The sequence below is a fragment of the Topomyia yanbarensis genome, unplaced genomic scaffold, assembly GCF_030247195.1.
Source record: "Topomyia yanbarensis strain Yona2022 unplaced genomic scaffold, ASM3024719v1 HiC_scaffold_305, whole genome shotgun sequence".
Taxonomy (NCBI): Eukaryota; Metazoa; Arthropoda; class Insecta; order Diptera; family Culicidae; genus Topomyia; species Topomyia yanbarensis.
Window position 1 is genome coordinate 18,823 of NW_026683498.1, and position 24,801 is coordinate 43,623.

The 24,801-nt window shown below is 42.0% G+C and overlaps 2 protein-coding genes across 2 annotated transcripts; one reads left to right on the forward strand and one right to left on the reverse strand.

Annotated features, from left to right (window-relative positions):
* The first annotated feature begins 2,964 nt into the window (after nt 1-2,964).
* LOC131695229 (probable 4-coumarate--CoA ligase 1) lies at nt 2,965-23,107 on the forward strand. The gene is made up of 4 exons (XM_058983747.1): nt 2,965-3,572; nt 21,868-21,993; nt 22,056-22,563; nt 22,626-23,107. Exons 1-4 carry the CDS (start codon nt 3,037-3,039, stop codon nt 23,067-23,069), a joined length of 1,614 nt encoding a protein of 537 aa, XP_058839730.1. The 5' UTR covers nt 2,965-3,036; the 3' UTR covers nt 23,070-23,107.
* Nucleotides 23,108-23,363: 256 nt separating this feature from the next.
* Nucleotides 23,364-24,418, reverse strand: LOC131695228 (luciferin 4-monooxygenase-like; the record flags this gene model as incomplete). The annotated part of the gene is made up of 2 exons (XM_058983746.1): nt 23,364-23,860; nt 23,917-24,418. Coding segments are annotated over 2 exons (943 nt in total), but the record flags the coding sequence as incomplete, so codon positions are not given.
* Between the last annotated feature and the right edge of the window lie 383 nt (nt 24,419-24,801).

Below are 24,801 nucleotides of genomic sequence, written 5' to 3' on the forward strand. Positions count from 1 at the left end.
CCAATAATGAAACTATTTTTAGATCAGTTTCTGAGTGTTTCAACATTAAAAATATTGCATTGCATATACATTTATTGAAGAATAGTCGAGATAATACTAAGAATAGTTGAAATACTGTAGTACGAACGACAAAATGTCCCAAAACCCCAACTTCCCGTATTCTGCCCAAGATGAAAATACTTTTATTAGCTTCCTGAGGTTTGTTTACGTAATAATCGGTACAATTCATGTATGATTTCCAGCGTGGATCAGAGATATAAGATTTTTATTAAAAATATGTGATTTTGGGGTTCAAGTGTCACAAAACCCCAATTTCCTGTTTTACATTTAAACTCAAACCACCTCAATTAATTTCTGAGATTTTTTTCAATTAAGGTGATATTTTACATACGACTTCGTTTGTAAATAATAGCAATTTAGGTATTTATTAATACAATAAGATTTCTGAATCAAAAGGTCCCAAATCCCCAACTTCGCGTATTCTGCCCAAGATGGAAATACTTTCATTAGCTTCCTGAGGTTTTTTACGCAATAATCAGTACAATTCATGTACGATTTCCAGCGTGGATCAGAGATATAAGGTTTTTTATTAAAAAAATAGATGATTTTGGGGTTTAAATACCCCAAAACCCAAACTTCCCTTATTTTGCCCAATGTTCCGATGAGGTGTTTCAAAGTTACTGATTTAAATGTATTTTTTCTTCGTTTTTCCCATTGTGCGTTGTTTGAAATCTGCCCGCGGCGGTGTCTTGTTTATAAAGTTAATTTTGTTATATATAGTTCATGGAATAAAATAAACAAAAGTGAGACTCTCCGGATCGGATAAAATCACGAATTAATCATTAAAATCGAGTAATGGGGTCGCCTGCAATAAATTTTTGAAACCAAAAGGGCTATAAACTTTAAACAATATTTTCAAAAAATTTTCCTCAGGATACATCAGGATTTGATTTTGCAATGACAAATACTTCCGAAAATTGGACCTTCCATTGAAATTGTAGTTTTACTTACTTTGGATACTTTGACTCATATCCGCTACATCTGCTACTTCGAGAACACTTTTCTCGGGAATTCCAAACGGCGTTTATATAGTAAGGATACGAGTCGAAAACTGTATTCGTTTCTACCGGACAATTCCATTCAAAATGCACGTAGCAAAAATTACACAAACCACGCTAAGGACCCAGTAATGACAGATTCGTTTGTGCCAATATTGTATTCAGTCGGCATACCATCGGAATCTGAGAAAAGCCGGTTGTTCCCTTATCCAGCAGGATCGAATTCTGAGGAGAGCCGGTTGTTCCCTTACCCGATCAGAAACTCATAACAAAAAGATTTCAAAACTATATCTCGCGTTGTTACTTGTTACAAATTTATGATATTTTAACTACTAACGAGACCATATTTATAACACAATATGTTACGAAAATTGCATGTTATAATCTTGTTATTTCATTCTGATCGGGTATCCACTTCTATCAAATCCAAAACACAGCCTTAAATGTCATCATCTGATGTACAAATGGTTGCCGAGCTTGTGGCTGCTTGTCAGGTCATAATCACTACTGCAAAAGCTGCGTCCAGTACCCCCAAATAAACAGCTCCATCAGCGAAGAAGCCGAAGTGATTGACGGCGGAATTGCACTCTATCCCCGCAAGTATAGATGACAAGGAAGAACAACAAATTGGACGATGATGATTATCACGTGAACGATAAATAGAGAGAAATGAATAATCCTTCAAGGTGCAGTAGGTTAGCAAACAAAGAATTCCTTGTCAGAAAATAAAGTCTCCACGCGCACGTTGCGTACATGAGATTTGACAGATATGGAAATATATTTGATTTTATTTTATCTTTATTTTATCTCAATACACAAAAATTTTCTTCTGTGTGAAATTTTGTTTTCAGCGGCGACTGGATATAAGATTTTAAAACTTCGGTAATGTTTTAGAAATAAATGCTCTCCTCAGCGGACATTACACGTGTGTAAGACAAATGTTTTGGGTTTGCCGAATCTTTGGGTTTTAAGTTAATCGTTGAATGTCTGTTGCAATATTGCTCTCGAAATTGCAGGATTTTTGCTGGAATCCATTAGCAGAGAGCAATATTTTTAACATCAACATATTAGAGAAAAGGAGGTTTGTAAGCATTTTTGTTATTTTTTCGGGTTTGCAGACTAGAATGAAACTTATTGCACCGCCAATAATGTCCCGTTCCGACAAGATTCGAGCTTAGGCGCTTTTGAACACACTATTCGCCTGAATATTGAGACTTTCTCTCACACATTCTTATAAAAGTGACAATGAATGAAGAGCTCCTGTTTGGCATATCGGTACACGAACATCTGCTATAACAAATAAGAAGGTTTCCAAATTGGATTCAAATTTTACGGCACTGATCACAGCACACCCTATACTATACAGCAACCATTTTAAACTAATAAAAAAGTCAGGTAAGTGTAATTTTGATATCAAATTATTCAAAATGTTCAAACTGTTCAACAACTTTCCCGTTATATTCATTACCACCAACATCGAACGATTGGGTGCTTACTGTAGGGGGCTTGTTCGGGGATTCTTCCCTTTTCTTTCACCACATAAATAGAGGCAATTCGAACTTTTACAATGTTGTTGCTCGTCAGTGAATGATGTAATGCGTCATATCATGCCGAAAATCCCCCGTTTAACTTGTACCTAGGCGTGTGTATGTATGTATTAATTGCACGACCCGCGCCTTATCGCCAGTCAGTTGATTTCCAATAGTAAACAAGCGCGTGCAACGTCACGCCGCGAAGAATACGCATGCAAACAACCATCAGCAAGCAGCGTGTTCCGAGTCTCCATCCGCGACTATTTTCACCCATTCGCTAGACCTGCTGTATACCTACCGCACCCCGTTTAGTCAAACACACAAAAAAAACATTTCCTTCACACACATCATCGACAAACGGCCAACAGTTCGAAACTTGTTTTGATTGACGAAAGACGGATGGCGACGACGACTACGACGACTTCGCGCCCCAGTCAGTCTTTATCATGACTTCGTACGATCATGATCGGCGCGTGTGGAGCGGTCCGCGGCAACCGTGCGTCTTCAATCCGGCGTGTAACTTTGGCCAGATCGTGCTGAACCTGCTCGAACGGTCGGCGGAAAAGGTAATCCAAATCGATGGCGATACCGGCCGTACCATGACCCGGTCCGAAATGCGGCTTCGTGTAGTGCGGGTGGCCCAGAATCTGCAGAAGCTCGGTTACGGCGTCGGCGATATCGCATCCGTCGTGGCAGTGAACAGTGAAAACCTGGCGCCACTCGTACTGGGTCTGCAGGTAATCGGCGTTGGATTTAATGCCCTGGCACCGACCTTCGACGAGGAGGAAATGGCACACATGATGCGGCAGACACAATCGAAGCTGGTGTTTTGCGATGCTAATAATTACGGCACGGTGAAAGCCGCCGCCGAGAAGGCGATTATTAGCGAACAGTTTCGGATATTCGTGATGGAGGATGCACACGATGAGACGCTGTCGGTGGATCAGCTGTTGAAACCGACGGGGACGGAACATGTGTTCTAGTGAGTTTACTTTGTATATTTTTACGATGAGCGTTATTGCTTCAAATAGCAGTGAAACACATGATAAGTTATAACAATTCCGTTGGTGAAATGAAGTAGGCGTAAGCAGGAACAGCGAAATGTCCACTGTTCCGAAAATAGAAGTTGTACTGCTATATTTAGAAACACAACCGAAAAAAACCTGGAAAAGAAGAATTTGGTGGGGATTGAGCGACCACAAACCCGCACGTTTGGAATTGATACGGTATTTGCGGTCAACAGATAAGTTGCACCGTAGATATGACATAATTAGCTGTGGTTTGGTGTTGGAAAATCCATTTAAATCGTTTAAAGCAATGCTAGGAAATAAATTAAAGGGGTGAATCTTTTCATGTATTTATTTTTTAATACGTTTGTTTAACACGGCTCAACTGAACCGTAGGGTTTTCTTATTTGCGAAACATAAATTTGAAAAAATATGCTATGCTCGTTGGATGATATACATTCATTTTGTTATTTCGGGTGGAGTTTTAATTTCTTGCAGGGAATTAATTTACAAGGTCATCGACTGCTGTTTGAAGGTTAGTTAAGGCCATCGTAGTCGTCAACGCGGTTGGTGCATTAGGTCTCACTGTTGGATGTCCTTGCTTGTCTATTGGCCTTACACGTCACGACTGTCTATCCGTCTTGTTTGGCACCTGCTTGGTCGTTCGGGATTATCTTGCGTGATTGTGAAAAACAACGTAGCTGTAAATGAGAGCCTCTTTTTGTTTACATTCTGTTTCGTGTAAATTTATTAAAATCATGTAAATTTGTTATTAATTATTATTATTATTTATAATTAAAAATCTATCTACTCACCTTCTAATAAAGAAAACAATTTGGAATATAATTTTTGAAGTGAGCTCTCGCAGCATTTAGATGTTACACGTATTATGTACTCGACGCATCGAAAGTTTGTTGGTGATGTACGCGTCATATTTTTTGGTGTGGGGCTTTAGTTTGAGTTCCTTTATTTTACTGACCATTTGAATACCCATCAAATAGTGGTTCACCCTTTAGAACTTTCAGAGAGCCATGTCTCGCATCCCCCATGACATGTTTGTGTAACGAAGGTAGAGGAAGCATGGCTTCCATAGATAGCCTCTGAACCTTAGTTAGTTTAGTGGTCATTGCTTAACTTTGGGACACCACACAATGGAGGCATTAGTTAGACCGTCTCGCGATGGTCTAGTAGGACCAGTGATCCAACCTCGGTTTGAGATCCCAAGTTTTCTTGAAGAGTTCACTGCAAGCCCACAGTGCTGTTGTCACTTTATCAACAACATATGTCAGTTGCGAGTTCCAATTCAATTTTTTGTCTAGGATAGCACCTAGGTGTTTCGCTTCTTCTGTGTAGTTAATTGTAGTTCCACTGAAGTTGGGGGAACCAATTCCAGTTTTTTCCTATTAAAAACGGTACAATGACCGTTTCTGCAGGGTTCACGTTGAGTCCCTCCATGAAACATCAGGTCATGATGAAGTTCAGGGCTAATTGAATCCGATCGCATAGTACAGATTCATGTTTTCCCCTTACAATTAGAACAATGTCATCTGCATCTCTAGAATCTCGAAACCCATTTCAGTCAGATGATTGAGAAGATCGTCCACCACTATTGATCAGAGCAGGTGTGATAGCACACCGCCCTGGGGACAGCCCTATTGGCTGTAATAGTTGCTTTCGTGTCTTCCATTCCCATTTTTGCGAGGGCCTTGTGAATTAATATGTAGGACGTATTATCAAAAACAACCTCGACTTCAGAAAAAGTGCAAATTACTATTTCTTAAAATCGAGGGTTTTTTCAGTACGTGTCACTAAGATATATAGGGCTGTTTCTGTTGATATGTTTATTTGATATGCAACTGGTACTTGCGGATCTTTCGATAAGTGCTTCGTTCGAATATAGTGGTCCAGCAGTTTTTCCATCAGTTTCAGAAGTGTTGATATCAAACTAATAGGTCTAAAGGCCATGGTAGTGTCAAGTCTTTTTTACTTGTTATTGGAATAAATATTGCCCAATTTTCTCTCCAGTTTATAGGTAGATGCCCAAGCATAAGACTGGATCTTAGAATATTTAATAGATCCGGAAAAATTATACCTACCGATTTTTGTAGAAATATTGAAACAACCAAGCAACATAATTTGTTGTGAAAAAATGCTTACAACTAATATTTAAACCAAATTATGTATAATAATCCAACTGCGGTGAACATATTCTCAACTGTTTCATCACCAAAAAGGCCCGTGGCGGAGTCTATTTGTAACATTTCATGAAAACGTACGCTGCATTGAAAATCCAAGTTGCCACTTAGTTTCAAATGAAGTTTATGTCTCGAAAAATTTCGGTGTTGGAATAATACGATGTTATTTTGTCATGATAAAATGGAACATTTGAAAGCGAATATTTTGCTCTTCTATATTTTCACCGGAGCGTCTTGATTTACAGCGAATTTTTCAATTTTGCCTATATATTTTCAACGCGTTCTCAAATGAAATCAAAAATGGATGAAAATATAACAATTAAATAGAGTACTCGAGGCGAATGACGCAGTTTTCGATTGCGCCTAACAATACGCAATTCTAATATGGCACAAACAATTATGAAAACATCATGGCCGCTTTCTCGTTGTGGCTGATTCGTTGATAGCCGAAAAACAATGATTAAGGTGCATCGTTGACGCCTTCTCGAAGCGTGACCGTCACTCACCCCGCTTGGTCTGGGTTCAATCCCAGTCGAGGTCGTTGAGACTTTTCTCAGGTTTTCTGAGGTTAAGCCTTCCTTCGGAAGGGAAGTAAAGATTTTGGTCCCCGCTCCATGAGCTGAAGCGTCGATATCTAGTCCAGATAGTAGGAGTCATTACCTCTCTGGCGTCGGTGTTTGGCCTCGTAGCGGAAATAGGCCGACGGAAGATAACCAGAACTAGAAAAAGACGCCTTCTCGTTGACAGCTGCTTTCCACTATAGACGAATTTCGCGCTAAATCGTATTCAGATTTTCTAGACTGTCTTTTGAAAAGGGTCAAACTTTTTTAACATTTTTTTTCAAATGGCTAAAGTCCAAAAATGACAAATCCTACAAAAAGTAGGAGTGATTTTCACATAATTAGTCAAATTTTTGAATAAAAATATTGGAAAAAATCTTCATCGACTCCTACACTGAAAAAAATCGATTTTAAAAATTTAAAGTCGATTTACAAAAAAAAAACAACCTTTGATTTGGATTAAATTTTGTTCCAAGATAGGTAATTATGTTCCCTACCTACCGTCAAAAATTCAAGTTGGGAACTTTTAAAGAAAAAAGTTATAGGAAAAAAACTTTTCCTTCTTCAAACTGAATTTAATTTTTGCAGTGTATTTTTCTCGAAAACTGAACCAATGAAAGCCATAATCATCTCAGAATCCAATTTCCCAACTGCTAATTGCCTGATACATGCAAAAAGTATCAGTAACAAATTTGGTATATATTCATAACAAACTTGAGTGAGGGCAAAGATGAGCCATTTAACATCGATGATGCGAGATTTAACTATATACCACTTGGCCGTGTACGAAGAAGCATCTTGCCCATGTACCCGCCCAGGAAATAGAGATTGATAGTGTTGTCTCCAACAGGAGCCTTATTGCGAAGTATGGGATCCGCTCATTCAAGAACCCTTTGTTTAAGCCAGTGCAAATTCTGGTTAGCAATCAATTGCGTTCAGGAAAAAATCAAGGAGTATTTGTAAACAACTTATTTTCCATCAGCCCCATTTTGAACCTTTCGCGGAATCTGCTTTTCCAAACTTTGATCTTTTGGGCGGGGCTAGTCAACCTGTTCGCCGTTTTGTGCCGCGAGGCATAAACTTCCGTTGTTGCAAACAATTGGGCCTATAGCGACTTATTGTAGAAACAAAGCACACTGTGGAAAATGCTGTGGAAAATGTATGTAAATTATGTGGGGACAAAATGAAACATTGTTTTAAGGAACGCTCCGATAAGAAATGCAAAAGAGCACTACGTCACCGACAACGGCTAATTTCTACGTTTCCTTGTACACTGAGAAACGAGATTCTGACCATCCCATTGTGGGAACATCTTCTAATGTGCCTATAAATTTCCGAAAGAAGAAAATCAGTTTTCTTTCCTAAGCTTCCTCGTAAAGGCCTGAGAGTCTCCCTTGAAGGGTGCTGTCACAAAACCGAAGTAAGTGGTTCCTGGTTTCGGTAATCTTAGAAACTAGCAGGAATTTCCATATGGGACATCAAAAACCCCAAGTGTCCTTATATTTCAGTCTCTACATATTCCCCCAGGGTTTACACAATGCATTTGCATTACGATTAAAGGTTAGACGAAACGAGTACCCAACGCGAGCAACCGTGAAAAGTCTCCTACCTCGTGGTGCTAATAATTATACGCGAAAAAGACTTATGAACGTCGGATCGCCCGAATTTTTCCCAATATACGCGACGCTGCAAATGCAAATGAAACACTTGATGAGAGCTGAAAAACGCGATTATTGGCACCGGTCCGTCGACGGATTAACGGATAGATCATCAGAAAAACAATGTTTTGTCTGGTGGCTAGGACCTACGTTGTGTATTTGATTCATCCTGTGATTGGAATACACAGAACGTTCGTCATAGGATAGCAGCTATGCATCGCTTTTATGTTAATTATTATGACAGTAGTGGTGAGTGCAATTATAAAAGAGGCTGTGCTGCCCACAAAACGACCATACCCACATGGAGCACGGAAAGCACTCTTTTTATTTCCTGGGGAAACATGGGAGTTTTTGAGTACTTTATCTGAAAAATCGTAACAGATTACCTTAGTTTGAATTTTTTCGCAGAGCTCCATTCCGAGTAATGAGAAGGCGGACACTTGAATTAGAATGATAATGAGAAGGTGAACATTTTGTCATTAGAAGTTTTTAAATATTTCTTCTCAGAGGAGCTTGAAAATTGGCAAATTTCATGGAACGATGGAAGTTCAGGAGTCCCAAAGGCATCAACAAACCTTAGTCCAAGAGAATGGATGAAGGCTATGACTTAATTTGGGTAATATTTTGGGTCATGTACAATCATTATACGTAGAAGACCCAGCTCCGGCGTATTGAGGTCGTGGAGAACGGTCTCTGCACTTGTGGTGGCGGTTATCGCGATATTAAACATGTTGTCTGGTCGTGCGCTAAGTATTACCAGATCTCCTTTAAACAAATCCCTTCGGAGATGCTATACCAAATTCGTTACTGATACTTTTTGCATGTATCAGGCCACTAGCAGTTGGGAAATGGATTCCGAGATGATTATGACTTTCATTGGTTCAGTTTTCGATAAAAATACACTGAAAAAAAATCATTTTGAACAAGCCAAAGCTTTTTCAAATAACTTTTTTTTTAAAAAAAGTGCCCAACTTGATTTTTTGACGGTAGGTAGGGAACATAATTACCTATCTTGGAACAAAATTTCATCCAAATCAAAGATTTTTTTTGCAAATCTACTTTAAATTTTTAAAATCGACTTTTTTCAGTGTAGAAGTCAATGAAGAATTTTTTAAATATTTTTATTCAAAAATTTGACTAATTTTGTGAAAATCACTCCTACTACATTTTTTGTAGGATTTGTCATTTTTAGACAAAAGCCATTTGAAAACTGTTGGTAAAAAAAAGTTTGATCCTTTTCAAAAGACAGTCTAGATTATTTTTGGAAAATCAAAGTATGCAAAGTGACTTTTTGTGACAAAGTTCTCATTTACAAAAAGTTTCATTAAGAGTGCTGCCAACATTTGTTCGAGTTGGCACGACATTCGTCTATAGCACATATAATTGTTCGGCGACTCCGTGTCCGTCGAACGCTGTCGCATGGATGGTGCTTTCCCTATTGGGATTTATGCCAACTCTAGCGCTTCAGTGGGTTTGTGGCTGTTTCTCAGCAGCCACCCATACAGTTTCTTCGCCGCTCCGCATATTTCATGAGTTCTTCTTGTTCCTCTTGAGCTCTTCGACACACTGGTTTCTCCGCCAGACTGGTGTACGTGTTCTCCTTGGTCACTGTCCGATCCTCGTCTTTAGCTGGAGAGTTGAGAATGGACGAAGTGCAGTACACAACATCCTTTAAAGAGCCACTTTTCAGCAGCTTTCAAAGTTTGCTTTCAGCGCAATCCCTCTCCTCTTCCACCTCTATCGACGCAATCTTCTCCATACTCAGGTTTACAGTGTTCTTAGAGTTTCCCACGAATAGCTAGGGAAAGAAAGTCAACCCTGTCAGAGCTCCGCTTGACAGGGCCAAGGCAAAAATACTGTAGAGTGCGCCCTTGTGCACCACAGGCTTAGTATTTGTCACCACTTCGGATCCCAGTCATAGTTTTACATCACATCACACCGCATCACACCTTGGTTTTCAGAATAAATTTTACGGTACGGGTCTGGAGACCCGCCCGTTGGCACCCTCTTTTCAACTGCTACAGCAGAAGGCTGATAGCACCTAGCCGACGCCGGTCTAACGACGAAATGTAATCGATACTCACGTGGAGACATGAGATAGGAAACTTGTGAGTACTATGTTAAATCGCCTTTTGACGATACAGCTGTTGTTAGTCGCCTCTTACGACATGGGAAACAGAAATCCAGTGAGTCAATTCTTTTCTAAAATACTGCGAGAGATTTCAGCCACCACCGGATACCACCACTAGCTTTTTATACATGAATCCAGTCTACTCCGGTGGAGAGATTCCTGACAGTGATTGCTCTCCTGAAACCGTATCTCGCTGTTCATCACACCATTTCCGTTGTAAGGTGATCTCATGATCTGCGTCACCACTCTGTTGACAACGTTCAACGTCTTTGCCACGTCGTCAAGCCCTTCCGTTTCAAGCATCTCCATGCGTGTCCTTCGAAACTCGGACATTCGAAGACCACGTACTCCGATGTCTCCTCGAGATTTTCACACTACGGGCACAAGGGTGACGTTGCCTGCCCGAACCGATGAAGCCGCTTCTTGAAGCAGCCCTAGCCTGACAGGAGCTTTGTCAAATAAAAATCCACCTCTCCGTGCTTTCTATTGACAAACATTGATATGTTTGGGATGAGCCGGTAAGTCCATCTACATTTGTCACTATATTCCCATTCCTGCTACCACCTAGCCATCGAATCGATTCTCACCATCTACCTCACGTTTCTGGTTTATCTCTAATTGTAGCACTCGATATCCTCCGCCAGGGTGATTCAGATGGGGATCATCTCGGCGATAACACATACTGCCTGCGACAATATTGTTCTGAACGTGCTTGCGACATTTATGTTCATCAGCCGGAACATCCTGTTGGCATAATCCTCGCTACTGCGTTCGTTACCTTCGCCGACTTTTCACAGGCGTAGTCGACATGATTCTTGAAGTTCATCCGGTGAATATGCTTTATTTTCCACAGTTACGCATGAATTACTTTATTAATTGCTTTATTAGTTGTATCACCGTGAATTACTTTCGCTTCAGCGTAATCTTCACTCAAAATAATTCATTTTCTAAATCCCCGAGTGACTGAGTTTCGATTAAGCAGATCACTGCTCCTCACAAATATCTTCTACCGACTGACTCCTTACAATTTGACACAAAAGACTTTTATCATATCGTCTGTGTAGACTTTACTCTGAGAGAGTCTCAGACCTAAACAAAACATTCTTTCCACGCTCGCGAGAGTAAAGACCCCGGTGGATGAATCAGTAGTTCATTATGACTCATACTCGGAGGCCTTTACTTTCTACAACAGCGTCGCCGTCTGCTGCTAGCAGCAGCAAACTGTGTTTAATTAAACAAAGTGTTTATTCGTTTCCGTAAGCATATGGCTCGGAAAGCGCGAGTGCATCAAAATATCAGCTTAGCTTAAGGCTGTAGCTGGTGATGTAACCCAGGAAATTAGCTTCCATGGTGCACCACTTGGAGAAATTTGCCAGGGCTGATGCTGGCCGAAAACTATGGGCGCTGCAGGGATGGATTTCCAACTGGATCTGTTAAATGCATTCTTCTGTACCTTCGACATTTCGAAGAAATTGCCTTCATCCAAGCATTTCAGCAGCACAATTCTGAACAAGTCCGGATATGCCAGGATCACAGCTTCAGCGTCACGTTTGGTGTTTTATCCTGACCAGGGGCTTCTTTTGATTTCAGTCGCATCGACGCTTTTGCGAGCTTGTTGTTTGTCACTTGCCGATCGTTCGTGTTTTCTCCTTCTTCTTCTCCGCAGGGTGTTAGTGGCCAGGTATATGAGCGTACTTCAAGAAGAGACGCTCAACGATTATCTTCAGCTTACCCGGGCACATTTCAGCTGACATAGACGGGCCCTTCATCTTCGCCATCACAAGACGATATGTGTCCCTCCAGGAATTGGTGCCTACTTCTCGGCACAGCTCCTTGTGACAATCTGACTAACTAAGCTTGATCTCCCTTTTAAAAGCGACCCTAGCTTCCCGAAATGCCGCCCTACGCTCCTCTCTGTCTGATTCTGAGACAAGCAGTGCGTTGTTACGTGAACTGCTTGCAAGCCGCTGCCAAATGTCCAAAGCCCAAACACTTTACGCATTTCTCTCTTCGTTTATTCACTCGTGGGCTGCACTCAGTAGGTATCTCAACCATCTGACCGTAACTTTGCCTACCTCCAGCGCTTTATCAGCAGCGGTAGTCGATATACGAACCATCGCCGTCTGGGTTCCTCCTCTTCTTCAACCGAATAATCATGTGCACTTCGCCGAGGTTGCACTGTGCCTTCAGTACACCTTTTAGTTTGTCTACCGTCGTGACTTCACCCAGGTCCTTGCACATAATAACAGTCTCTGGGCTTAAGGCTTTGATTTATGCCTCATCGTCCATTGATTTGCTCATAATCACCTGCATATTCGAGCTGTTAATCGTGGGATCCCCCTTCAACTTGAAAAGCATCTCACCTTTTTGGGTACGAATGGTTCCCCCCTCGTTCTCACCCAAATCCTTTAGCCCTGAATCCTCCCTAACTTTTTTGAGGAGCGCTGCATACGTCGTTGCGTCAACAAACTTTGACGAGCATGACTTCTCCCTTTATCGCCTTCTGACGAGCCGGAGATTCTTCTTCTGTTTTGCTTCATTTTGCTCTCGTCCTTCCACTTTTGCTGTTTCCTTTACTTCTCTATCCGACATACAATGGTACTCCAGCTTTCTCCCTGTTGAGTGGCTTGCCCTTCCCTTCGGCAGTGAGAGCGCCCCTCTTTGGAGTGATGGAAACTGGCGTGTAATCCACTCCAACCAACTTCTCTTTCCCCTGCTACGAGAGAGCCAAGAGAACGGTTGCCTTTGCCGATGCCAATGTATGCTCAGCTACCTCAGCCTACAGTGATACTCGTACTCCTTCCCAGCAGACAATAGCGCCTTTCGGACTCTAAGAACCAACTCCTTAATGTCCTTATGGGGTTTAGGGACAAAATGTCGAAAGACAAAAGGTCGAATGGACAAAAAGTCGAATGACAAATGGTCGAAAAGGACAAAAGGTCGAAGAGATAAAAAGTCGAAAGGGCAAAAGGTCGAAATGGACAAAAGGTCGAAAGTGACAAAAGGTCGAAAGGGACAAAAGGTCGAAAGGGACAAAACGTCGAATGGGACAAAACGTCGAAAAGATGCTATATTGAAATGCATTAAACGTAAGGGACCTTTTCACGCGGTTTCTTATTCCATCGTAGTATTTCTTAACATAGTGTTTTAATTAGCATCATAACTGAATGTAAACAACCAAGACGATCAATTACTGTTTTTACTGTCTGTCACTATTCAATTGCATTTCATTATTGACCATGTATTTCTATTTGTTTAGTTCGTTACTGTGTCGTGTTTAAATGGAGTAGACCATTCCTTTTTATTTTGCCTTCTCTGAATACTATTGACTGTGTATTGTTCTGTTTTCATGGTGGTTTGGGGCCTTTGAATTAGTTCGGAAATCTGTGATAACTGCTTCGTTACGGTCTGTTATCTATCATTCATCAGCCGTTTCATAAGCAGCTATACTCTCTTCAAATAGTATCTCCTCAACTTTGAAACTTGCGCCGGTCTTGGCAGTTTTTAAATTTAAAAATAATCTGAATAAAGCTATATTTTTGAAACTATTGAAAATCGATTTTAACGTATATATTAATGTTAAACAAATAATGAATTCTGCCATGAAGTTGAATTTTGCTAGAAAAATTTTAAATCATGAAATACAATGATTTGAATTTGGCGTTTTTCCTTCTTTTTAACATGAGCTTTATGTGATGATGATGATGATGATGATGATGATGATGTGACGAACTGTGTAACGGCATAACCGAGGCCAAGGAACAGAAGCGGCGCAAACAAGGTGGCCGCCAACCCGCCGTCGGAAGCGGCAGCCCCTCGCAAGCAAACCTGTGATCCACTCGTTTGCCCGGCTTACTCAACCATAGGGTCGATAAATTAGTGTAGGTCCGATTGAGCGTAGCGACGTCGGACAGCACATGAAGTAAAGCGATGTGGCGTAGCCACATTAGGCGGCAGTTTTGATATATATATATATATATATATATATATATATATATATATATATATATATATATATATATATATATATATATATATATATATATATATATATATATATATATATATATATATATATATATATATATATATATATATATATATATGTAGCACCTCAACGATCATCACCCTCGCAACCCACCTGCAATATCAACGAGGCTTCATCGCAGTGATCGTTCTCCATCTGTCGTGCTCGATGCACAGGCAGCGGCTATCGATCGAGTGATCGATCTTTATCAGCCGTGCTCGATGCGCGATCTGAAGCCACCGAGATGCATTGTGTGGTGATCGTTTATTGGTCTGTTGTGCTCGATGCACAGACCGAAATCAAAAAAATCATTTGTTTAAATTCCCTATACCTTTGCCCTGTGTAAAATATTTTTTCTTGTTTTCTCGATTCTTGACTTTTGTATATAAGCCCGTAGGCAGTAGCAATAAATCGTTAGTTTACTAAATCAAACCCAACCGAATACTTCTACCGCGTTTCTAAACGATCCGATAACCATAAATTGGTGACCCCGTTTTAAAAAAATGGTGAACGAGGACAAACCAGGCACTGGAGCAGGCAACCCAGCGGTACCGGAACAGCAGCAGGAAGCCAACGTGGACACCCTAAACCTGCCACGACTGAGCCCGCCGGTGATGACGCAATCCAACATCGAGTCATACTTCATGTCATTGGAGTTCTGGTTTGCCGCTTCCGGTATTGGAAATGCCCACGACACCAAGAAGTACAACATCGTCATGGCACAAGTGCCACCAAGCAAGTTGACGGAGTTACGTTCCATTATTGAAGCCGTCCCGCCTGCCAACAAGTACGTGTATATCAAGATGAAGCTGATTGAACACTTCGCCGACAGTCAGCAGAAACGTTTGCAGCTCGTATTGTCTGATATGCCGCTTGGTGACATGAAACCGAGCCAACTTTTCAACGAAATGAGGAGAGTGGCTGGAAATTCGTTTTGTGAACCCGTGCTGCTCGACCTGTGGGCCTCCAGACTTCCACCGCATGCCCAAGCTGCCGTGATTGCCTCCAAAGGGGACCCGACAGAAAAAGCTACCATCGCAGATGCCATCGTGGAATCCATGGGCCTTCGTAGCATCAACACCATCGGTGCGAGCGCACCGAGCACACCAGCAGCGACCGCTAAAGTTACAACAGAATCGCCTCCTGACAGAATTGAAACGCTCCAGCGGGAAATCGCTCAACTGACCAGGATGATCAACAAAATGTTCCGCTCAAACGAAAACCCACGGGAGCGATCACGTTCCCGCAGCCGAAGCAAAGTGAGTAAATTTCGTGATAATGAACCGTCCTATGACGTCTGCTGGTACCACTCTAAGTACGGAGGGGAAGCACGACGGTGCCGTAAACCGTGTTCCTTCGGACTAGCAACCAAGCCCAGCAACCAACAATGACGTCGTCCAGTTGATCCTGCGTTGGAAATTGGCGAACTTTCCGACACAGCCACACTATTTCGCCTTAAGATCTCGGACAAAATTACCAACATGAAATTCCTCATCGACACCGGTGCGGATGTGTCCGTCATCCCGAGAGATCTCAAATCAATCCGGAGGAAACCAACGTCATTTAAATTGTTCGCCGCTAACGGAACACCGATTAAAGTGTACGGAGAAGTTATGCTGAAGGTTAGTCTTGGCCTACGGCGTGAATTTCTGTGGACATTCCTCATCGCAGACGTGTCATCAGGGATCATCGGTGCAGATTTCATTTGCCACTACGACCTGCTGATTGATTTAAAACGTCATCGTCTCATCGACAATACCACGAAGCTGGAAGCGATGGCAATTTTGACACGGACGAGTGAGTACTCTATAAAAACATTCAGCACGTCATGCCCCTACGCCGAGCTGCTGGCAGAATTCCCATCCATCACCAAACTAGCAGCACCCGGTACAGTGAGTGCATCATCAACAGTGCATCGCATCGAAACCACCGGTCAGCCATCATACGCCCGGCCGAGACGTCTTTCATCAGACAAACTAGTAGCAGCGCGCACAGAGTTCGAGCATTTGATGCAACTGGGAATTTGCCGCCCCTCGTCCAGCAGCTGGGCCAGCCCACTTCACATGGTGAAAAAAGCGGATGGAACCTGGCGCCCGTGTGGAGATTATCGTGCGCTGAACGCTCAAACTATCCCCGATCGGTACCCACTACCATACCTGCAGGACTTTACTACCATTCTGCAAGGAAAAACCATTTTTTCCAAGGTTGACTTGCAGAAGGCATTTCATCAAGTCCCCATACATCAAGACGACATCCCGAAGACTGCGATCACCACGCCGTTTGGACTGTTCGAATTCACATACATGACGTTCGGACTTCGGAATGCCGCTCAAACCTTCCAACGGCTCATACACGAGGTACTACGAGGATTGGACTTCGTGTTCCCATATATTGATGATATTTTCATCGCATCATCGTCAGCAGAGGAACATCGTGAGCATCTTCGGCAGTTGTTTACCCGTCTACAAGATCACAACTTAGCAATCAATGTTGCAAAATGTGAGTTCGGGAAGAAGGATATAATTTTCGTTGGCCACTTAGTCTCGGCCAATGGAATTCGCCCATTGCCCGAACGTGTTGAAGCAGTCAGCAACTACAAACGCCCGACAACAGTGAGGGAGCTAAAAAGTTTTCTCGCCACAATCAACTTCTACCGAAGGTTCATCCCGAACGCCATCGTGGCTCAAATACCACTTCTCAAGATGACTCCGGGGAACAAGCGCAACGATCGGTCTCAACTAGTGTGGACAGAGGAGGCCACGACAGCATTTGAGCAGTGCAAAACACAACTCGCTCAAGCAGCGCTGCTCGCACACCCCGCGAAGGACGCCGAACTATCTTTGTGGGTGGACGCATCCAGCATAGCAGCCGGAGCTGTTTTACACCAAGTTGTCGATGGTAACGTGCAACCATTGGGCTTCTTTTCCAAAAAGTTCGACAAGGCCCAACTGAAATACAGCACGTATGATCGAGAACTAACCGCAATCTACCTGGCAGTAAGACATTTCAAGTATATGCTGGAAGGTCGAAGTTGCCACATATACACCGACCACAAGCCGATCGTGTATGCATTCCAGCAGAATCCTGAAAGAGCCACCAGTCGTCAAGCCCGTCATCTAGACTACATCGGACAAATAACAACCGACATCCGACATGTGAACGGGAAAGAGAACGCAGTCGCAGACCTACTCTCTCGCATCGCAGCTGTGCACGCAGTGCCGTCGGTGAATTTTGAAGCTCTCGCCGCCGACCAACAAACAGATGATGAACTGCGAACAATTCTGGAAGGTAAATTAAAATCGTCATTAAACCTCAAACAGTTTACTGTTCCAGGCAGTTCAAATCAGTTGTATTGCGACTGCTCGGATGATCGCATTAGGCCCTTCATCACGAAAAGATTTCGTGACCAGTTTCTTCAAGCCACACACGGACTTTCTCATCCTGGTACCCGTGCTACAGCCAAACTGATGACGCAGAGATTCGTTTGGCCAAACATACGGAAGGATAGCATCGCTTACGCAAGAAGGTGTGTACAGTGCCAGCGCTCAAAGGTGAACCGGCATACCCAATCACCCCTCCGCCGGTACACTGCACCTGAGGAAAGATTTCGTCATATCAACATTGACATCGTAGGTCCTTTTCCACCAAGCAACGGGAATCGATACTGTCTCACCATCATCGACAGGTTTTCTCGTTGGCCTGAAGCGCTACCTGTGCCGGACATGACAGCGCCTACTATCGCTCAAGCCCTTGTCTCAGGCTGGATATCCCGCTTTGGTGTACCTACACACATCACCACGGACCAGGGACGCCAGTTCATGTCGGCACTCTTCACAGAATTGGTTCGAACGTTCGGAATAAGCCACCTACGGACTACGCCCTATCATCCCCAGTCAAATGGTATCATCGAGCGATGGCACCGAACTCTCAAGGCAGCCATCCTTTGCCACAACCCGGACCGTTGGACCGAACATCTTCCCATGATTCTACTCGGATTGCGTACCGTCTACAAAGGTGACATCCGTGCTTCGCCAGCAGAGATGGTGTATGGAACAACACTTCGCATACCGTCGGAGTTCTTCCACGAAAATCCCAGCAACAACACTCAATCGGAATTCGCAAATGAACTTCGAGATGCCATGCGTATGCTGCGACCACCTGACACGGCATGGCATGGAAAAGGTAATGTGTTTGTGCACCCCAACCTCAAAACGTGCACAAACGTGTTTGTACGCAACGACTCCATAAGGCCATCATTATCACCACCCTACGACGGTCCATACCAGGTGCTTAGCCGAAACGACAAGCACTACCGAGTCAACATCAATGGTCGGAGCGTCAACATTTCAATCGACAGACTGAAACCAGCTTACATACTCGACGATCACCAGCCATCAGCACCCGTTAGCGATCGTCCAGCTGCAACAACATCGGAGCCCCAACCGGCGAGATTCACTCGATCAGGACGACGAGTGATGATTCCACTTCGATATCACTAATCGTCGCGCTCTCTAAAAAGGGGGTACTGTAGCACCTCAACGATCATCACCCTCGCAACCCACCTGCAATATCAACGAGGCTTCATCGCAGTGATCGTTCTCCATCTGTCGTGCTCGATGCACAGGCAGCGGCTATCGATCGAGTGATCGATCTTTATCAGCCGTGCTCGATGCGCGATCTGAAGCCACCGAGATGCATTGTGTGGTGATCGTTTATTGGTCTGTTGTGCTCGATGCACAGACCGAAATCAAAAAAATCATTTGTTTAAATTCCCTATACCTTTGCCCTGTGTAAAATATTTTTTCTTGTTTTCTCGATTCTTGACTTTTGTATATAAGCCCGTAGGCAGTAGCAATAAATCGTTAGTTTACTAAATCAAACCCAACCGAATACTTCTACCGCGTTTCTAAACGATCCGATAACCATATATATATATATATATATATATATATATATATATATATATATATATATATATATATATATATATATATATATATATATATATATATATATATATATATATATATATATATATATATATATATATATATATATATATATATATATATATATATATATATATATATATATATATATATATATATATATATATATATATATATATATATATATATATATATATATATATATATATATATATATATATATATATATATATATATATATATATATTAATTTTACTCTTCTGCTTTAAAAATGATGAACTAACTATGATTGGTAGCGACATTTTTATTCTATATATAATATTGCTAAACGATTTTTGTTTCACTATAATATACAGAGAAACATATAATTCTAAATATAATATAAACTATTTTCCTAAGAATAAACGATATTTTCAATTTTTTTACATTTTAACGACATTCAATTAGCTAGAGATTACTGGGTAGGGAATGTTATGAAACTTAGAGCCATAGTACTCAAGTGAGAGCAAGGATGTGAAGTAAACAGATCGGAAAACTAGAAGTGGCAGGGTCATTAGAACAGGCTAAATTTTGGGGAAAACGAAACGGCAGACGCAAAAGCCGAAGAGTCCACCGTCTCGCGGGATGACACCAAGTAATAATCGAAAGATCGCGACTAAAATACTGGTTATCATCACAGGCAGAGTCCCCAATAACTACCAATAAAAAGTCAGCTTCCGAAACCAGAGTGGCTGTTAGGCTGTTCACTTCATACCTTTAAAACGTTGACGAGTGCTGGTACCGCACTGCTTGCACCAAATTTGATGAAAGCTATTCGACGACGACGCGGCTGTTTTGCGCTGCCTTGCGCGAAAGTGTTGTTGAGATCCTAGCTTGGAGTTCGGTAACTGCTGGTAGTGTCGGATCTCCGCAGAGCGTACCAGAAACAAAATACGAATGCAACGATCCGGCTGACGGTGTTTAGCGATGCCGCCTTAAAACGCACGTCTGCATTTCGTATCGCCTGTAAGTCCACAATCCGCGCTATAGCACACAGAAAACGACATGGAGACAACGTCGTTTGGCTTGTACGCAAGCAGAACATTTGTTCTAGCCGCCCGGTATTCATACTTTATCATAGAAGATGGAAGAAGTGAGTAGCCTATATTTACAACATGGAACTGAAGTTTCTGAATTGGAAGCTATCTGATACACGCAGTTGCTACAGAATATTGCTAATCCTTTAAAGTTTTATCTATGAACATATTGGCTATGATATTTGATTTTTAGTTCCTGAAAGGGTACTTTAAAAAAATGAAAGGTTAAAAATTTGGTTTCGACTTTAAAATTTATCCGACCTTTCGTCTTTCGACTTTTTGTCCTTTCGACCTTTTGTATCTTCGACCATTTGTCTTTCGACCTTTTGCCTTTCAACCTTTTGTCCTTTCGACTTTTTGTATTTTCGACCTTTTGTCCTTTCGACCTTTTGTCTCTTCGACCTTTTGTCGTAGATTCCTTTATGGACATTGTTTCTCACGTCCACAAACTTGTGTAACTTCTCCACCAAGCACTTCGCTGTCACTACTTTCAGCTTCTGTAGGTTTTTACTCACCCCGCTCTACACTGGCAGTTGCTTCAGCTTCTGATGGTGGTGATGACCTCACTACTACCTAATCACCTCAGGCAAACGGATTCGCCGCACCTATTTCGCATGTGTGAATTTATTGGATTTTATGGACTCCGGACTCCCATGTATATCTGTGCAAGCAGGTAGGCCATGCTAGGGTTGACACTGTCCTTCATAGGAAGTAGTGTTCAGAGCCGGATCGACGTAAAATCAGAAATGGTTCTCCCGAACCTAGTACCATCAACCAGATTCCTCACAGTAGGTCAGGGGGTGGAAATCCCCTCAACTTCTGTTCCTGCTGCCCCAATGTATGTGTGTATATTTGTGTGTTTGTGGCATGAATATCACCTCTGTTTCTCAGAGATGGCTGAACCGATTTGCACAATCAAAGTGAAAGGTACAACCTTCCCATCAGCTGCTATTAAATTTGTTGTCGATCGGAGTTCCGGTTCCGGAGATACGGGTTTAAGAGTGCGGCCAAAAAAAGATGGAAAACTTTAAAATAAGTGCCAATTTTTTTTGAATTTTCCAGCCTAGAGCAATAATGACTACTATGCTATATTTCACCCTAAGGAGGAAAATTTGGTAAACACCGAAATTTCTCACTAGGGTGAAAATTTGTTGGTAAAACCAGTCTTTGCACTTGAGGGCACAAATTCTTATTTCTTACACAGTTGCGTTTCGGCTTCGCCGGCGCTACTCTATTCCGACAGAAAGTTAGTGTCGGTTTCTGATGAGGCGAAGCCAATACGCAACTGTGTAAAAAAAAACAATAATGGCTAACCAAATCGCTTTGGCCACATTGGCCACCAACGATGGTTCTTGATTCCATATAAAGAGGAACTGAAAAATGTCCAAGGGGAGGAGAACGGAAAATTTAAAAATCGAATCTTTGATTTTGATGACATATATCTTTGAAATGCATGAAACTTCGATATTTGATGTAATCTCGGAAAAAAATCTAAAAAAATGCAAATTTATACATGACTGACAGATCGGATCAAATTTTCGAGAATTTATTTAAAGATCAAATGCTGCTTCATAACTCCGTCCACGATCTATCTATTCGCATATGCTTTTAATCATTATTTACTGATCTCCAATAAAAGTCAATTGATTATTCATGAACAATATATTATTTCAGCCCCCGGTACCTTGGCGACTCCTACAAACTGATAGCGAACATAACGTGCTCCTCGGGCACGATGGGTCTACCGAAAGGCGTGTGCTTCTCCCACGCTCAAACAATCTCCGGATTCTGTAAAGTAGCGTAAGCATGCCTCCAGCAAAACTGTATCTCCATTCCGAAATAAACCTTTCACTCACTTCCAGGAACTTCGACGACGGAATCTGTTTGAACTTCAGCACACTCTACTGGGGCACCGGAGTCTACGTGCTGAACATGTCAGTCATGAACAACTCCACTCGACTGATCACACGACGAACCTTCTCGGTGGACCTCTTCTTTGAATTTATCCAAAAGTATAAGATCAAATTTTTCTACACACCAGCCTCCTACGCTGCGGCCATCATCGCTGATCCACGGGTCAGGAAAACAGACATGTCCAGTATTAAATTTTGGGCTCTCGGTGCTTCCAGTGTGTCCGAGACGATTCGCGATGCTGTGGATGATGTGCTGAAACCTACCGGAAGATCTTACAACTTCTACGGAACGTCCGAGTGCGGTTTTTTGGCGGCTGACTTCTTAAAACGGAAACCGAATGCGGTCGGAAAGGTCGGAACGAACATGCAGGTTCGCATACTAAGCGACGACGGCGAACCGCTTGGAGTGGGCGAACAAGGTGAAGTTGTCGTCAAATCGGTTGGGATACCATTCATAGTGAGTATAATTAATCTACACAATGCTCATGTAGTTGTTAATTAATTTTTTTTCCCTTCAAGGGTTACTACAAAAATGAACAAGCATCCCGGGAAGCGCTAGACAAAGATGGATGGTTCCTAACGGGAGATATTGGCTTCTTCGATGAAGAAGGATATCTCCACTTGGTTGAGCGGAAGAAAGACATTTTGAAGTACATGGGTAACCAGGTATCGCCATCGGAAGTGGAAGCTGTCATTCAGCAAATACACGAAGTACTGCAAGTATGTGTTACCGGAATACCGAACAAGGATAACACATCCGATCTGGTGACGGCGGTCATTCGGAAGTACCCAAAGTCGGATTTGTCGGCCGAAGATGTGATTGAATATGTGGCGAACCGTTTGAGTGATCCCAAACATCTGCGGGGAGGTGTGTACTTTGTGAATGAATTCCCCATGACGACAAATGGGAAGATTATAAGACGGAAGGTACGACAGATGCTACAGGAAGGGGAAATACAATAAAACTCTATATATATAAACACTGGTGTGGCGGTACACAATGTTTTCATTGTATTATTTATTTATTTCTTATCAGTACTGCGTGGTTGCTTACTGGCAATCTTTTAATCTTCAGTCTGAAGTCCAATCTAAGCCGCGTGTGCAGGAAACTCTATAAATAGATGACACAGGTCTTCCTCCATAGTAATTTTAAGAGTTATTTCTTGTCATCATCTGATTACGAATGAAAATTGAAAACGGGAATCGGAGACAACAAACCTAGCATAGTTGCAAATCAAACACGGGTTTCTACGCAAAACTATATTTTTAGAAAGAAAATCTGTTCAGTTGGATTGCAGAATAAAATCAATTAATCATTTAATTTCGCCATCCATAATCATCTTCCGTACAACTTTTCTCTTTACATTTCCCTTGCTGGTAAGCGGCATTCCATCAACAAAGTAAACTCCACCTCTGAGCCGTTTATGGTCCGTAACACGTTTCTCAACAAACAGAACTATGTCTTCCTCGCTAACGGCTGATGGTACATCTCGGACGACCACTGCCGTGGGTAGCTCTTTGCTTCTTTCCTGTGTTGGAATCCCCACGACACAAGCCTGTTTTATCCCTTCCATTTGTAAGATTATGTCCTCCAACTGTTGAGGACTAACCGCGTCATAGTATTTGAAGGTATCTCCTTTGCGGTCGACCAGAAAAAGATATCCTTCCTCGTCGAAGTATCCCATATCGCCGGATCGGAACCAACCCTCGGCATCCAGTGCTTCTGCTGTGGCTTTCTCGTCCTTGAAGTAGCCCTGTGTTTCAAACAAAGTATATAAACTTGTGCAGCTCCCTGTCAAGTAAAACTTACCAAAAATGTAGGTGTCCTTTTAATCCACAGCTCTCCTTGCTCTCCAACACCAAGAGACCGTCCTTCATCATCAACGATTTTAATTTCCAAATTAGACAACACCGATCCTACGGCTCCTCGTTTACGTTTCAACAAATCCGCCGCAATCAATCCACATTCGGTGGAAGCGTAGATTGTAAACGACCTTCCGCTGGGGAGTAACGTATCCACCGCATCCCGGATTCCGTCCGACACGAAGTACCCTCCAATGCCCCACAGTTTCATCGAGGACAGATCCACCCGCTTGGCACGGGGATGTTGCACCAGCGCGTGTGAATAAACCGGAGGTCCGTTTACGCCGTTGATTCGATACTTTTCGATCAAATCAAAAAACAGATCTTCCGAGAATGGTTTTCTCGTCAGCACGACAGTACTCTCGTAGAAGATTGCCATATCGTGGGTGAATGCGACGCTGATCCAGTGAATTGAACCCATCGCGAGGAAGACTAGGTTGTTGAAGATTCTGTAAAAAAGAGAAATGTGATGAATATGATTCTAAACGCCATTTTAAATCGAAATGCTCTTAACAAAAAATTTCTAAAATGTAGTAGTTCTCGAGATATTTTAACTTTTGTTTTAACAACACAATTATTTTGTTTTATTACGACCTTTTCATATGTTAGTCGCGTTTCTCCATCAACAATAATAGGTTTTTCAAAAGGCCCGTAAACTTTCGTGCAACTTTCTCTTTGACATCAAGGCGATATTGTAAACCATTTGTTAAGAGCATTTCGATTTATTCATTTCGATCATATTCAAAAAGAAAATTGTATTTTTGACTGCAAATAGTAAGAATTATAAAAAAATGTCAAAAGTTGTTGTTAGGAAAACTTTTTTATTGAAGGC